Raw genomic sequence first — 17,797 nt, forward strand, 5'->3', positions numbered from 1 at the left:
AATACAGTCAAAGGATGCTGAAGGATTGAGAGACTTCTCAGATTTCTTAAATGCCTGTCTGCAGGCCATGCCCCATGTAAAAGGTTTAAACATCCTAAACGATTGTGAGGAAAATCAGAAGTTGGTGCGGAAACTGCCAGAGTGGCTAGCCTCACGATGGAACCGGCAAGTAACATTGCGTCTCACGGAGGGAAAGGATTTCCCTAGCTTCAAGGACTTTGCCAAGTTTATGTCTGTGGAGGCCGAAACCGCCTGCAATCCAGTCACCTCTTTCCTCGCTCTCCATCCACCTGATGGTTCTGGTCAAGAAAAGTGGAGCACAAGGGTAAGCAAAAGAAACAAAGCCAGCACCTTTAACACACAAATTGTGGTTGAAAACAGTAAGCAGACCACAACAAAGGAAAAGGTCAAGGCCCCTTGTATGCTTTGTAAGGATATCAGTCATCAGCTTTGCAAATGTCCAGACTTCATGCAAAGAAAACTGGAATACAGAAGGGCATATGTCAAAGATAACAGACTGTGTTATGGATGTCTAAAACACGGTCACAGCGCGAAGGAATGCCGACATCGGCACACATGTGACTCATGCAGAGGACGGCATCCTACATGTCTACACGATGATGGCTACGGAAAAGTTGAAATCAAAGAATGGACAAATAGGGAAATGTCAGCGCAACACAGGGAAACGGAACCAACGTCTGCCGTTTCTCTCAATGTCACCAGTCAAGGTCAGTCAGAAAACACCTCAATGATAGTGCCAGTGTGGGTGTCAAGCGACAATAATCCATCCAGAGAAAAACTTGTGTATGCCCTGCTGGATACACAAAGTGACACAACATTCATTGAAAATGATGTAAGTAATGAACTTCAGCTGACTACTTTCCCTGTTAAACTGAAACTCACTACGATGATGGGTGAAAATATGGTCTTTAAAAGTGAACGGACATCTGGTCTGCGTGTGAGAGGTTTCAATTCTACTGTGCACATCAAACTGCCTCCTGCATACACCAAGGACTGCATTCCTGTAAACAGACAACACATACCAACGCACGAAACGGCAAAAGGATGGCAGCATCTCCAAGCAATTGCAGATCAAATGCCGCCTCTTCTTAACTGTGAAGTGGGGTTACTCATAGGATACAATTGTCCAGGAGCTCTCATACCCAGGCGTGTCATAACAGGAAAGGATAACGAACCCTTTGCTATTCTCACAGACTTAGGGTGGAGTATTGTCGGCTGTTCAGCAACTCACTCTGATGCACAATTGTCAAACGGTCACTGTCACAGAGTAACTGTGAAGGAGCTGCCCGCAGTGACTCCATTGGATGCAATAAGAATGCTCGAGACTGATTTCAGAGACACTCAAGGAGATGACAAAACAGTCAGTCAAGAAGATTTGATTTTTCTTGACAAATTAAAGGAAAGCATAAAAACAAACAAGCAGGGACATTACGAAATGCCCCTCCCTTTCAGAGAGAGGCCCTTCCTTCCTGATAACAAGCAACTTGCTGCTGTAAGATTAAGCCACCTGAAAAGGAAGTTCCTTTTAAATGAAAGCTACAAGAATGACTACATGAACTACATGAAGGACATCATTGAGAGAGGTGATGTCGAGGAGGTATGCGATGTGGGCACTTATGGAGAAAAATGGTACATACCTCACCATGGTGTTTATCACCCCAAAAAACCTGAAAAGCTGAGAGTGGTTTTTGACTGTTCTGCAAAGTACAAGGGAAGTAGCCTCAATGAACATCTTCTCCCTGGCCCAGATATGATAAACAGTCTGACAGGTGTTCTCATTCGCTTCCGACAGCATCGCATTGCTCTGATGTGTGACATAGAAAAGATGTTTCATCAGTTCCATGTCTCAGAAAATGACCGTGATTATCTACGCTTCTTATGGTGGAAAAACAGAGACCTAAGCACACCTCCCCAGGAATTCAGGATGAAGGTCCATCTTTTTGGAGCTGTATCTTCACCGGGGTGTGCAAATTATGGATTGAAGCAGCTCGCCAAAGAACACAGTCACACACACCCATTAGGGTCACAGTTCATTGCCAGAGACTTTTATGTGGACGACGGCATCATTAGTGTAGAGTCTGCTAAAAAAGCCATTCAAATAGCAAAGGAGGCACGCGAAATGTGTGCAAATAGAGGTTTACGCCTTCACAAATTTGTGTCCAACAACATTGCCGTTTTGCAAAGCATCCCCGCAACAGAACACGCCATGGACATCAAAACAAAAGATCTCAGATTCAATGACCCAGCTTTAGAGAGAGCATTGGGGATATATTGGAACATCGAGAGCGATTGTTTCACTTTCAAAGTCTCTCCAAAGAACCAGCCCGCAACACGTCGCGGCATCCTGTCATCTGTCGCCTCCATATACGACCCGCTGGGCTTCGTAGCTCCCTTCCTCCTCAAGGGAAAGAAAATTCTCCAAGAAATGTGTCATCAAGGAACAGGATGGGATGATCCAATTCCAGAGCGGTTGAAGCCACGGTGGAAGAAATGGGAAGATGATCTTGTTAAGATGGAAGGAATACAGGTAGCTCGCTGCTATCAGCCTCCTGGCTTTGGAAAGGTGATGAAAACTGAATTACATCACTTTTCAGATGCCAGCACCACGGGCTACGGCCAATGCACATACCTGAGACTGAAGAATGAAAGAGGAGACATTCACTGTGTTCTTCTAATGGGAAAAGCGCGAGTCTCGCCGCTAAAGGTCACAACTATTCCAAGGTTAGAACTTGCCGCAGCAGTTGTCTCAGTCACAGTGAGCAATATGCTCAAAGAAGAATTAGGCTACTGTAATGTAGAAGAGTTCTTTTGGACAGACTCAAAGGTTGTATTAGGCTACATTAATAATGATGCTCGCCGTTTCCACACCTTTGTAGCAAATCGAGTGCAGAAAATCCGTCGTGGCTCAGACCCGAAGCAATGGTTCTATGTACCAACTGATGAAAACCCAGCAGACTATGCATCAAGAGGGAAAACAGTAGATGAGTTGCTCTCTTCTGATTGGTTCACCGGCCCTAGCTTTCTGTGGAAAGGAGAAATAGAAGTGCCAACAGAGGTGCTTTTGGAGCTACCTGTTGGTGACCCAGAAGTTAAAAGGGCTCAGACATTCCAGACAAAGACCTCAGAGCAAGTTGGTCTTGTAGGAAGATTAAAGAAGTTTTCATGCTGGTCTCGGGCCGTCGGGGCAGTGGCGCGTCTCTTGCGGCGTGCTAGAAAGGTCAAATCGTGTGACCTTTCAACAGTCAGCGAAAGACAAAGTGCAGAACGACTTATCATCAAGGACATACAAAGCCAAGCGTACGGAGAAGAGATTAAACTATTAAAAAAGAGACATCAGCTTCCAAGACACAGCAAGCTGTATCACCTCGATGCTTTCCTGGATGCAGAGGGTGTGCTCAAGGTGGGAGGTAGGCTCAGTCGCTCACCTTTTCCTAACTCTTTTAAACATCCAACAGTCATTCCTCCAGGACATCACATGACTAATCTGATCATCGCCCACCATCATGAAACAGTAAAACATCAGGGCAAAGGCTTCACCATGAATGAAATTAGGTCCAATGGCTATTGGATCTGTGGACTCAGCAGAGCAGTCGCAACACACATCCGCCACTGTGTGACATGTCGAAGGTTGAGAAGACCAGCTGAAAGCCAAAGGATGAGTGACCTGCCTGTTGAAAGAACAGAACCCACCCCACCCTTCACTTATTGTGGGATGGACTGTTTCGGCCCCTTTTGGACAAAACAAGGGAGAAAACAAGAAAAAAGGTATGGATTGCTCCTTACCTGCTTCTGCTCTAGAGCCATTCATATTGAAATGTTGGAGGACTTGTCCACAGACACATTCATTAATGGATTGAGATGCTTTATTGCTTTAAGAGGTGCTGTACGACAAATTCAATGTGATCAAGGCACCAACTTCATGGGTGCAAAAAATGAGCTGAGTGCTACATTAAAGGAGTTGGACACGAATAGATTGAACGTATTCCTCACAGAAAAGCAGTGTGACTTTGTAATGAATGCACCTCATGCCAGCCATGCAGGTGGTGTGTGGGAAAGGCAAATCAGAACTGTCAGAAGTGTTCTTAATGCCACTCTGTTACTTGCCTCTGGTAGGCTAAATGATGCATCATTGCGCACCTTCTTTTATGAAACCATGGCTATAGTGAACAGTCGTCCGCTCACAGCTGATACCTTGGACAGCCACAACAGTTTGGAGCCACTCACTCCTAACCACTTGATCACGATGAAATCCACCACAGCCTTGCCTCCACCTGGCAAGTTTGAAAGAGAGGATCTCTATGGACGAAAGAGATGGCGTCAGGTGCAGTACCTGACAGAGCAGTTTTGGAGTAGATGGAAAAGGGAATATCTACACAATATCACAACAAGACAATGCTGGCATAGCACTAAAAGGAACCTGCAGGTTGGTGACATTGTACTGGATGCTGAGGACACTTTACCACGAAGCAAATGGAAACTCGGGACAGTCTCAGACGTCATTAAAGGCAAAGATGGACTTGTGAGACGGGCCAAAATCTTGTTTGGAGAGAAGGAGCTGAATCACAAAGGAGAGCGCACCAACAGGCCTGTTTTGGAGCGCCCTGTCCACAAATTAGTTCTATTGTTAGAGGCTGTTTAAGCACTATTGCAGTTAAGAAATGCTATATTGTTTTCTGTGTAGTTTTAGCCCATACCTTTGAAAGGTTATTCTGTAATTTGAAATTGAGTGTTTTAAGGTTTCTATTTTGTAAAAACACTAATTTGGTGGGAGTGTAAGTAACTCTGCAGATCTTCTGGTAAAAGGGAATTGTACCTTTATTTTGAAAGGGTAAAAAGAGGATGTTTCTGCGTTTTGAATGTGAGCTTAACGGAACTTGTTACTGACAAATGTGAATTTTATTTAAAACTATTCGTTTAATGGACCCGTAACAATAATGGCAAAAAGCTCTTACGGTGGTGTTTTTACGCTGACGTTCAAGGATGGTATTGCATGGAAAGGAAGAAAATAAAGGAGTAATTTCACCAGCAGTAAGTGCCATGTCTTTTTATATGCGGGATCCGTTACAGGGTTGTTTAAAAAGGGCACCGCCGGACACTCCCACGGAATTACTGAGCAATTCATTTACACATCAATACAGAGATCTGGATTGTCATTAATCTGCCTGAACGTGGCACGTATCCTTGGAACACCTTTCAATATAAACCTATAAAATTACCAATGGCATGATAACCAAAATGGTTTATTATTGGATCCATTTTAATGAGCTATGTGTGGTAATTTGGTGTGGATAGCATTTTCTGAGCTTGTTTATTTCTTCAGAGTGGCGTTGAAAGCTCTCTAGCATTCTCTAGCATAACAAGATGTAATTCTAATATTTGCACAGTTTCAACAACAACCAACATCTACAAGTAAATGTTTTTCCCCCCCACTAATAGGAGCCACGCCCAGTTCCTCCCTTGGTGTTCCCATTTCTGCTCTGGGAGGAACTGAGGGATAAACACACAAACACACTAAATAGGCCCCAACTCGGGCCTGCCTCAGTGCACACAAACAGATATTCACCTGCTCCCAGACTCCCTTCTCCCAACAAGCCCTTACAACAACCAATTAGTTCAGTGGAATTGGCCAGAAGCGCGCCCCTCTGCCTGGTTCGGTCAAGGCAGGCGGCGGGAAGAGAGATAGGGGGCGATAAGGGGGACAGACACCAGCATTCCCTCCGGGAGCTTCAAGATCGATAGGGGGAGAAAAAAAGGTACATTTTGCGACTGAAGAAGAATTCACCTGGGAGTTACTGTCCCTCTGGTTTCGAAGCACCAGAATGGTTGTTTGTGTTCTGGGTTAGTTGGCCAGAGACGGATGGACTGGTCGAGTTGGTGCAGTTAGGTAGAAAAGGGAAAAACTAAAAGAAGAAAGACCGACAGCACATGACGGCAACATTCCTCATGGGAGGAAAAAAAAATAAAAAATCATTCCACTCCATCTCTGTCGAGATACGAATCTCGGAAGCAGCAGCCTGATGATATACGGGTACACACAAGCGCAGGTGCACCACAGTTCATCCGAAACACCAGCAAAACATAGCGTAGTCCTGTGTGTGTGTGTGCCATGTGTTTGTGAGTGGGACGGCCAGCGGAGTGTCGTGTGTCTGGCTGACAGACCAGAGCGGAACCTTATTTAGCTGCAACAATGCCACCGTCACGAGGCCCACGGTAGCAGACGCTGCGGAGAGGAGGCAGCAGCCGAGGCATGCTAAGTATTAGCTGGGCCGGACGTCACTCTGCCTGCCGATACACACACGTAAAACACACGCGGCGCGAGAGACTAGCTCACTAGCTCATCGTCTATATTAAGGGCGAGCTATGGGTGTCACTCGGGGTCGATTTCAATATGCGTGTATTAGGAGGCGCAGATATTAGAAGCTGGCATCTTGATTGGAGTTTCATATGGAGCACCAAAAACATTATTAAGTCCGTTGGCACGTAGTGAAATAGGAGGATAAATTATACCACCCGACTGTATAATAAGACGTTCATCCAAAGGCTCCACAGTGTTTCATCTGTCTCTGCCAGTGGCTCATTTTAAATGTAATTTTATATCAACTTCATTAGTTCATGTGTTAAAACTGAACAAGCTAAAGTGTATGGTTCATATTAAGTTAAGAATATGCACTACTGCATCTGCTCAGTCAGACCAAATGTTTTGTTTCCGCTTCTCGCTTAACAAAAACTAAGAAACAACTTTGCATAGTTTATGATTCCTCTCCTTGAAATGAAAATGCCAAATATTTAGTATTGGTTGCCTTTCTTTTTCTTATTTGATAGCAAACATACATCTTTGGAGTTCAGACAGACAAATATAAATATTTAAAGAAGTTACATTGGGAATTATCTTTATTTTCTAACAACACAAATTATCAGGAAAGCAATTGGGAGATTTACAAAACAAAAAAAAGAACTTTCCTATTTGCAGCCACACTCGAGCTACCATCTTCGTCTCTAAGCAACACGCCACTCATTTACACACAAAGACAAAGAAGACACAAACACCGCAGCTTGCTGTAACACTAATGTCTCGGAAGCCCAAAACTGTGGGGTGGAGAAAACGGAGTGCAACAGCAGTCACATATTACAGACGAAAATTGCGCCTCATACAAAGAAAAAACGGAAATTTACACTTTTGCCAAAAAACACGACGACTGTGGACAAACATGGTACAACCAATCACATGGCGTGTAACTCCGAAGTGCACCAATCACAAGCGCACACACTGCCGGGGCGGCCATCTTTAGTAACAAGAGCCGGAGCTGACAAGTTTGGTCTATCATTTTGAGGCCCAGAAATTCCTGCATGTCTGCATACCACAGTGAAAGGGGAAGTAAGGGGGGGGGGGGGGGGGGGCACAAAGTAAAGGAACAGAGGGACAGAAAGGAAAAGAGGAGGAGGGAGTGCAGAATGGAAGGGAGAATCTTTCACATTAGGTGGAGCGACCGGGAGAAAAAGAAAGACGGGAAAAGAGACCATTACTTCTCTCTTTCATCGGCCTCTTTTGGTGACTATAAGAGCCACTTTACAGTGGTTAAATGTTCAGCAAAGAAAATAGCCTTTTGTTTCAGATGATCTTACATGAGTATTAAAACCTTAAAGCTGCCATTTTTGACAACCTCATGGTGTGACCTCCACTCAGCCTGTCCGATACGTAAACCCAGGTTCATATCTTCATTTCCTGTGTGACACACAAACAACGTTGGCACAGAGATTTTTTTATCTGACACGTTACGCTCACTCGTTCGTACGTGATTGTGACCCCCGTGACACATTTTATTTTGTGCTTCGATTCGAGCATTTATTATCCGGTTTGTTTCACTATAAAGCCGACTAGATTGTGACTAGCAGCAATCAAGCAATGCTACAAGTCGGACAGGGTGCCGGTCAGAGGAAAGTACCTGCTTTGCAAATTGGCGCTACGCCAGCCCGCGTACCGATGCCAGCAGCGTAGAGGAGACGCAGCCTTCTCAGCATAACAAAGAGATCCAGACCGAGTTGGCCTCTAGTAAAAGAAAATAACAAAAAGGGCTTCATGACACCATCTCCTTACTGGGATTTGATATCTTTCTACAGCTAATGGTAAACGCTCGCCCTAGGTGGTCCAGCTGTGGTAGAGACGAAAGAGAAAACAATATTTACACTCATCAGAACTTCATTACCGACCGTTGAGCAGCTAGCCAGACTTTAAGAACGCTTTAGCGGAGGAAGCTTTAAATGTTTTAAATGTGTCCCGGAGCTGGCAGAGAGCAAAATCAGATGGGAAATGATGATTTGGGTTATAAAGAGAAAGAAGAAGTACATCATACCGTTCGCGCCTGCTGCTGGGCAAAAAAACACAATGAACACACACACACACCTGTTCATGTTCCACATTGGCACTTCCCGTCTTTGTGAGTCTTTCTGAAGAGTGTGTGTGTGTGTGTCCATGTCATTGGCCCTAAACCTGCCTCGCCCTCATCCTCTACGTGCTCACCTCTGACCCGGGTGGGTCAACTCAGGGTCACGTTCTCCCAATAATGCGCCGCTGCATCTGCCCCCCTTCACCCACAGAGCCCCCCGGGCCCCCCGGGCCCCCCGGGCCTAGTGTCACTAGGTATCGCCTTAAATAGACAGAGTTTCTCTGGACTGCACCATTAAAGCGTCAAAGGGGTGGTGGTCACCATTAGAGCTCAGTTTACTAAGAACAAAGCGTCGTTTGCAGACACTTATTAACGCATTCTGAGTAAGGGCCGACTCGCTGACAGGTGCCGTTTCTTTTCTTCTTTCTTTGAAAAACCTGTTCAACGGTTCAAGGAATAGATCCGTTTATTGGAAGCGGAGGACGTGACATTCAGCTGAGTGAGCTGGGTTTCTACACAACTACGTGGAGAGGGTTTGGTTTGGAAAAACAGCAAGAAGGGTGAGGGGGGTCACGCGAGGATTAACAAGTTCAACGCAGCGAGAAACGTGTAGCAGATTTCCAGCTGTGACTTCTGAGAGCTGCCGTTAGGTTTTAAAGATTCAAACGCAACTGTACACAACATGAAAGCAACAATAATGTGAAAACAAACCAATCATTTCCATTTGTTAGGTGTCCTGAGGACCAACGTGGATACCTTTAAGGAATTCTTTTTCAAACTTCAAAAATTTTTAACTTTAAAACTTCAAATGTGGAAACAAACGGCAAATACTGGTGGCCATAATGTGTTGTGCTTCTACATACTGAAACCGTGTATGCATGAATATACACAGCGCTCCGATGAACGTAATAATCATGCGCTTCAAACATCTCTTCACTCAGGGCGGATTATGCGTTTACGAAAGGACTGTTCTGATAAACACAGTATTAAAACAGTGTACATATAATATGCTAGGATTGAGTGCTACTGGTGATCGGACTGCGTCTTCACTATCAAGTGCGTCTGGTGTTGATGTCATCCGATCCGCCACACCTGAAAACAATCCCCCGTCTCTTGAGAAGAGGGCGGCTTGTGTTATTTTCCCTCCCTCGCACACAAACAACTAACGCAATCCTCTCGTCTCGGCTGGCTGTCTTCTAATTTCGGACAAACTGATTTACAACCTGGAGTTTTCTAGTTGCTGGAGGCTCTCAGGGCCATAATGAAATAAACATTCGTAGCACTCTTTCTTTTTACGGGTTAAGGATCTGCGACGCTGTGATCCTTCTTTCCTCTCGTTCTCCCCACAACACTCTCATTGCCCCCCCCCCTACCCCCCCCAGGGCACAGTTGTACCGCTCGGCAGTAGGAACCGTTTTGGACAAAGGCAGGAAGTAATGGGGAAGTGCTTTCAGGCAGCTCGGGCTGCAACAACTGCTCAACCTGTCAACGCGCCTTCCTCTGCGGCTCACACATGCGGAGCCACTCGCGCACGGAGGGAGTCGAACCGCCATCCTCAGCAGGAAAGTATATCAGCCTGCTACGTGGACACAAGGGAGGTCTTAGGTTACGTGAGATAAGGAATGATCCTCTCCTTCTGGATACTACTCTTGTCCCTGCATGTAGGCTTTCCTCAGAAGCCCCCATCATATCTCCACTTATTAGCAGAGAGGGGAGAATATTGGCGTTCCGTTGGCCAGCGGTGCCCGCATGCTCCACTTAGCCCAGTGTGTATGTTTGTGCTCCACTTGACCCTCGTGTGCATTTGTTTTGCACGCTACTATCTGAAAGTGTACCGTTACTGTGTGTGTGTGTGTGTGTGTGGCGCAGAATGTGGGAGTACCCGACCATTGATGAGCTAGCGGAGAGAGGAGAGAGACTTTTCCAGATCCCCCGGGGCACTCGGCTATCACTGCACTCGCTGCACAAATGGAGCGGGTGGAGGGAAATGCGCATGCACACACACACACACACACACACACACACACACACACACACACACACATACACGTGCACGACTACAGCTGATGCCAGCTTATCAAAGTTAATTTGGATTTGTTAACAAGGATGCAAGCTGCCAGGAAGGAAAACACAAGAGCACAATTACTAACTCTCCCTCTCCATCTGTCCATTTCCATGCTTCCTTCCTTCTTTCCTTCCCTCCTCTTCTCCCTCTCTTTCCGTGTCTGTCTCTCACTCCTTGTATCTTATAAGAGGCCTGTGGAAATTCAAACATAGGTGAGTGAGCATTTGTGTGTGTGTGTTGATCCAAGGCAAGCCACCAACGCGAAGCCATCACAAAGGACAGCATCAAAGAGGAGCTCGTCCGTGTCTATGGGAATAAATGAAAGATTGCTCTGTTCAAATGAAAAGAAGAAACTTGTTTCAACCATTTTCTTTTACTGAAATCGTTTGAATAGCTCTGAAGATGTGGCCTCGACACCAACGCTGATGTGACCTGTTCCAGACGCTCTCTATGCCCCTCACTACAAAATGGCACATGCTAAAGAAATACTCGTACTATATGTTCCCATATGCGTGGCCGGTACAAGCATTCCAATTCCAGGCAGTGGGATTCATTTCAGTGAGTGAGAAGACAGCAAAGTGCTTTCCTAACTAGAAAAACATCTTTGTCAAAGTTCACTCGGCCTCAGGCCTCCAAATGCCTCCATCAGCAACAAAACTCAGGTATCACCGACTATCTGTGTTTGTATCAAATTATCTCAATGTGATCTCACCGATGACAAATATACAATCAAGAAATACGGTCATTCTGGGTACAACATAACGTTTCAGTGGGTAAAATTCACGAGGATTGTTGGACTCGAGCGAACAGAACTCCTCATAGGAGGCGTGAGAGAGAGGCGATGAGTCCCTGTATGCATCACTGGGCACTGGATGGCTAATTAGGAGGAGGACCGTTTCCTGTACTTTTCATTCAGGAACTGAACCAGAGGAAGGAAGAAGAGATCGGATAAGAAGCTGGCTGAGTGTTTTTGTTTGGTTGTGGGCGCTGACCAGCGGCACGCTTCATCTAGCGCCTCCATCCTTAATACTTCTTCCTCTCTTAGCCTCCTCTGGCTCGGCCACTTGCCACTCTGGAAAAACTGAGTGTGTGTGTGTGTGTGTGGTGTTTTGAGTGTGCGTCTGTGTCTGTACCTGGAAGCCACACTTGAAATTGGACTTGTTTGTTTTGCTCTGTTTATTTTCGCCTCGGCCGACCCCTTCTCTTCCCCCTCATGGCTCTTCATCTCATCCACATCAACGGTCCAGTTTCTTTTGCCGGTACGAGCCGATGACAATTCACATTACCACGGCAACCGTGAATATCTCGTCTGATTAACATGTCGTTAGATGGAAAAATGAATAAATAAAAAAGGAACAGTTCCACATTTGGGAATTTAGTTATTTGGCTTAGTTGTTCCAAGTTTCAAAGCGGTCGGTTAATTATGAAGGTAGAGCCAAGAAACATTTAGATTAGTTTACCATAAAGACTGAGAGCAGGCGAAACCCACAATATAATCTGTACAAAACAAAACCAAAGCGTTAAAATGATCGGGTGTATTTCAGTTCCCAAGGTCTTTAAAATCTTTTAAATTCAAAATCTTTGTGTTTCGACGGACTTTTTCTTATGTATTTTCATGGAGATCTGTTGCTGGGACACAAATACACACTTGATGCTGACTGCCGTAGCGTCCAATAGCTTTCTCAACATTAACGTGGGTTCGCGAGCATCATTTTAATAAGAACAAAACAAATTCTGTGATGTAGGGTCAAGATGTCGTTCAACAGGCTTCTTTTTATGCTTTCATGAACTGTCTAACAGGTTTATCACTGCTCACGGATTACAGCTGGATGGAAGCTCCATGGAAACGAAGTTCCTGTAACTGAGAATTGCATACAGCACTGTAAACACCTCACGCTCTCTTTCTTTTGCTCGACCTCTTTACTGTACTCTCTGCGTCTTGGAAGTTAATTGAATCTCTCTTGTTTCCCGACCCCTCCTCAGCTCCGGTCAGAAGGCGAATGACGCACACGGACCCATTTAAAAAGACCACCAGCGCAGGTTTGACCTGCTCAGTCTGAAAGCGCCGCGTGTGACGCGGAGAGAGGGACATTTTTCCCTCCCCGTCTTCCGCCGCGGGGGGGGAAAGTGGAGCTGCGTCTGTGTGCGCGGCCTCAAAACAAATTGCCGCAAACCGAGCACGTAGGCAACGTGAACTTTGACCTGAAAAGCTTCCTCTCCTCCGGTCTGTGTGTCTTTTCGTGTGTGTCCCGGTTGCGCAAGCAGCAGACAGCCTTATCCAAACAGGAGAGCGAGTGTTTGCTCCCATTGCCTCCGTCTCTCTCATCTGTGAATATTACCCACACTTCCTTTCTATCTTCACGTTCCCTCTCCTTTCAGCTCTCATTCGTTGATCCAGTCCTCAGCACCGTGTACTTGCTTTAAAACTTTCTTATCTGCTTATGTATTTGTCTACTGTACATCCGTCTCTTTTCTAAATACAGCTCTTTCTGGTCCATACGTTCAGTCTTGCGTCATTTTTGTTAACCGGCTCATCCAAGCTTATGTTAAAAGGCCATTTATTGTGAAAATGAAAAACTTTTTTTAAATAATGGGGGGAAAAAAAATCATTAAAAAAAACAAATTTAGAGCCGCAAAGGAATTGCAACAAAACCACAACCGTCATGGCAAACATCTTTGATATCAAAACATGACGGCACAAACATTTCACTCAACCCGGGTGCATCGTGTGCATTCATGGGGACGCTGCCACTTGCCTACACACATGTCTTGTTTAAAGTTACCCAACAACGTCAGACGCGTTACAGGTGTTCCTTTTCTTTGGTGTTCCTTTTCCGGTGGTTCTACTCCAATGTTTACCAAGTTACGTATGAATAATGAACCGCTCATGTCATTCTTGGTTCCCCGTGGGGACGACCATGTGGCGTGTCAGCTGCTGAAAGGCACGTGTGGGACTGGTAGAATTCACATTTCAGCTCATTCGTCCACACAGTAAAACGAACCTGTGGCTGAAGAATTCCAATATAATGATGCTTTTGGAAGATTTTATCCCATGCAAAAAAAAAAAAACAATGACCAATAATAACTGCCAACTTTCAATCAGCTAACAAAGCCACAGTGACAACTTGTAAAAGCCGGGCAAATTGCAGCCTGAATGCACTTGACGAGACCCGCCGCTGGGCTGACCTCGACATTTGAGCAGCTACCCGCGTGACGTTGTGAATATACACTGAACACGCGTGTGCGTCAGATGAACACACGTACTAAACGGAGTAAAATAGCACTGGGCCTTGAATGTCACATCTCATGCACTCTCCAGGCGGTTCGGATTGCCGATAGGTTTCTTAAGGACGCTGCACAGTTAAACATGACTCGTCCTGGTTCTCTCTCTCTCACTCACTCACTCACACACTCAGTGGTTTTCCTGCTTGTAAGGAGCATGTGTAGGATCAGAGGAATGCAGGCTCTCCCTTGGCTCTTACCTCAGGCAACGCAAACCCTTTAAAAACACAAAGAAAACAAACCCACAGTTTCCACTCACTCATTAAACTTAATGCCCCACCTAATGCCCCGCACACAAGTCGGTGAACTTACGTTTTTATTGTTTGTTTACAGATGTTGTAATGGAAGATCCCACAGTTTCCTCACGCCACCACGTGTTTCATTGTATACAACAAGGGCCGGCAAACAACACATGTCTCTTTCTTCATAGCAGCAAGCACATTAGACTGTTTCCACATATTGGTAACAATAACTATTGCTGCCCTGTATGGTTCTTTTCAAGTAGAACAACACTGACTTGAAGCATTGAAGTGGCTGTGAGCTTAAAAAGGTCTGTGGCAATGTGCACCTGCGGTTCTCACCTGGAAAAGCACACAAGGAACGCACACAAAACACTTGCGAGCATTTAACAAACACAAAACATACTCGCACAGCCCTGCCGCCGGGGCCAACGGCGTCGCGCTCTAGAAGCGCCGCGTTGCACAGACCCAAGCGGGGTCGGTGAAGTGACGCAGAGCGCAGCGTCATACCTGCTCCCCCGGGGCCATCCCAAGCAGAGGAGACATGAACGCACACGCACAGCAGGTTGTTTGACGTGCTGGGCGCCCACCTCAGCGAATAGGTTCACATTCTTCTTCTTCTTTTTTTTTTTAATGGTTTGAAAAGAGATTTGTCTTTGAAGTCAGCAAAAGTTATAAAAGGAAACATGTCGTACTGCCACAACTCACGGCTGTTCTGAACATTCATTCCCAAAGATGTGTTACCCTCGGCCTGCACTTTAGTCATCTGACCCCCTTTTAGCCAATTGGATCGCTCTTGTATTTAGGTACAAATACAAGGTTTGATAATAGCTTTCAAATGGATTGAGAGGGGCTGTTATAACCGCACACTGAAAGCTGCACAAAACGATGAAGTCAAAACATCATGCGACGTCTTTGTCTGTACGTGTAGAGAGCGAGAGACACATAAAGGGAGACACAGCCTGAATTACTTTTCCAACAGAGAGACCTGGCAGAAAATATAGGAGCCGACATTATTTGCTGGCTGCGACAGTCTGTATGTATAAACACGGCCGAGTGCTTTGGATGCTTGACTTTCTGAAGAGAAAAAAACAACAACAGAAGCTATAATCGCTTTCAAAAAAATAATAACCATTATCGGTGTGTCTCACAATAGAAGCCTTTCTCTGTGTTTATGGTTGCAGAGGAAAGACTGAGCGACTGACTAGCCGACATGCAGCGCCAAGCGAACCCGCAGCTCCTTTCTGTCAAAAAGGAGAGAAAATCTGTCCAATATTTAACAAACAAGTGTGCTTTACTGTTTATTCCGGTCCGTCGGCTCCCCTGCTCGAGCTCTCTTTCTTCACGCCATAATGCCTACCTTTGAGCTCGCAGTTCTCCGACTCAACAACGCCGTTGAGTCATTCCACACATCAAGCAGGTCAGAGCCCACAATTACAGAACACTTGCCCACAAACGCTGCAGTCAATGAATGCTAATCAGAGGGAGTCCACGACCCCCGGCTGCTGGTATCAGGAGCAGCCCTCCGCATCATAGAAATCATTACGTAAACCGTTTGCCGTGAAAACATCAGTCGCAATTGATTTCTGGGAGGAAAAAAAAAAAACACAGTGCATATTATCATTAAGCGTCTCAATGGGCCACTTGCACTTGGAAAGAGCGGCGTGATGGATCCTGGAAAGGTGCTACACTATCATCTCTGTACAAACCAGTCGGTCAATATTGAGATTTTTCCACTTCTTCCTACATCAACGTTATTTTTTCCCCTCTATTGGGCGAGTTTCAACACCTGACACCACCTATAACAACAATTACAGTACCACAGAGTTGGTGCGCGAGCTTCAGGCTACAACTCAAGGCCTGTTTTTTCCCCCTGTGTTGTTTTACATTATTTGGCGATTTCTGCAGTTGAAGGAGCAACTTTTTCTCTGACTTCTCAGAAGATTTATCAAAGATCAATCAGCTCTCCCCTGTTGAAAGGACATAAAGGCACATGTACACTTACTTCTCTGGCAGTGGTTCTGCGACCAGCACCGGCTCCTGAAGTGTCCGTTGATGGTGTTCTGTGGGCAGGTGGTCTGACCTTGAGCCGTGCCGGGACACACATCTCCACACTCTCTGTCATTCTTATTATCCACGATGAAGTTGTCCTCCACTGAGTCCAGGACCTTGGACCAGTCCAGGGTGGCCAGGTAGCACAGGTCTGGGTTCTTCTCAATCCTCACAGCGCCCCGGGTGATATTCATGAGGCTGTGGAGGCCCACCTCCTTCAGCTGCAGCATCTCGTAAATCACAAGAGCGTAGTTGAAGAAGAGGTTGTTTCCGCGGATCACCGCCAGGTTGGGGAAGAGGTCGGTGAGGGCCTCCAGGCCGTAGACCCTGAACAGCAGCACGTAGTCGGTCACCACTTGCAGCCTCGGGTAGCTGAGGCCCCGGAAGTCCTCAGTCTTGGTCTTAAACATGAGCAGAATCTTCAGGTGGCCCTCGATGATGGTGCAGTTCTCCACCGACTGGAGGTTGGTCACATTGTTCCGGATGTCCTTACTCTGGCAGACTGGAGGGATTAAGAGGAAGGGAGATGTGAGGAACAATTATCGACTATAAAACAGTCTTTAAAAACAACTTGCCCCGGAAGTGTGATAATAGTTTATTACGGTTTTAGTAGGACGACACTCAATATTTATTATTATTTATTAGGAACACCTCCCTAGAACTAAGCGTCTATAGTGATTGTTTAGTGACAGATTTTTGTAATAGAGGAAGTGTGTTACTATGAGCACCATGTGTCATGTCGTTCCTTGACTTTGGCTCACAACAACAGGCCAAACCATAGACTGTGTATCTAAATCTTTAAATGAACGCAAGAGGAGCTTTCTATTTGCAATGGTATGAAAACAACCGGATATGAAATTCAACCTTCCCTTTGCCATTAAAGCTATGAAACCACTAGTGATCCGCGTTAAGTAGAGCAGAGCCATTCATGAAACCCTTCTCATTGAAGTCCCCTCTACAATCTGACTGACCTCAGGCGCTCTCTTTCTATCACACACACACACACACACACACACACACATCCTCTGTCTTCTCATTGGCTCCAGCCTTATTTCTCTAGAGAGGAAATTACAGTACGGCACCGTCTGATCTGAATGAAGCAGACACGAAGGGGTTAACAGAAATGAAGCCTGGAAGCTAAATGCATATCCAGGCTCATTCATACTCTTTAGCTGCTGAACACTGGCACACGCACAGGCCCACGTTTGGACCAGCAAGTACATGCACACACACACAAACACATACACACACACACACACACACACTCAGCGTGTTAATGTGTGTGTGTAAGTTAGGAGATGTACAGAGAGAAAATAAATGCTGTTGTTGCTTACTGCAATTAATAAAATGCACATTTTATATGTCAAATAAGTCAAATAACAAATAAATAAAATAACGTGTGACTTTATAGAAGAATGCCTCATTGTTTAAACAGTGAATTTCTTTGATGATAAGACGGTACACGTGAAGTTTGAACAGCTTGTTAAGACGAGAGAAACATTTGCATTAATTCCGCGGTGTCGACACACCCACACTCAGCGAACACACTCACTAACCATAATGGTAGAGGCGAGACGGCCAATGGCGATTTAAAATTTAAGGATGAATGTACCGTATCAACCACACAACGAGCCATTACGGCCCAAAACAGATGGCTATGGTCAATAACCAACATGCAGAAAGATTGCATTTAAATGCAATCCGGTAATGGAACGTAAAAAGTGTTTCCACCTTGTGAAACAAAGACTTCTCTC

General features: G+C 45.5%; 1 protein-coding gene across 1 annotated transcript in view; it reads right to left on the reverse strand.

The window, feature by feature from the left end:
• insrb (insulin receptor b) overlaps positions 1 to 17,797 on the reverse strand; it is a 67,140-nt gene that overhangs the window by 32,232 nt on the left and 17,111 nt on the right. The window contains exon 2 of the mRNA XM_040184073.2: positions 15,997 to 16,545. Within this exon, the coding sequence (XP_040040007.2) occupies positions 15,997 to 16,545 (549 nt within the window). The remainder of the gene's footprint in view (positions 1 to 15,996; positions 16,546 to 17,797) is intronic.

The sequence above is a fragment of the Gasterosteus aculeatus genome, chromosome 8, assembly GCF_964276395.1.
Source record: "Gasterosteus aculeatus chromosome 8, fGasAcu3.hap1.1, whole genome shotgun sequence".
Classification (NCBI taxonomy): Eukaryota; Metazoa; Chordata; class Actinopteri; order Perciformes; family Gasterosteidae; genus Gasterosteus; species Gasterosteus aculeatus.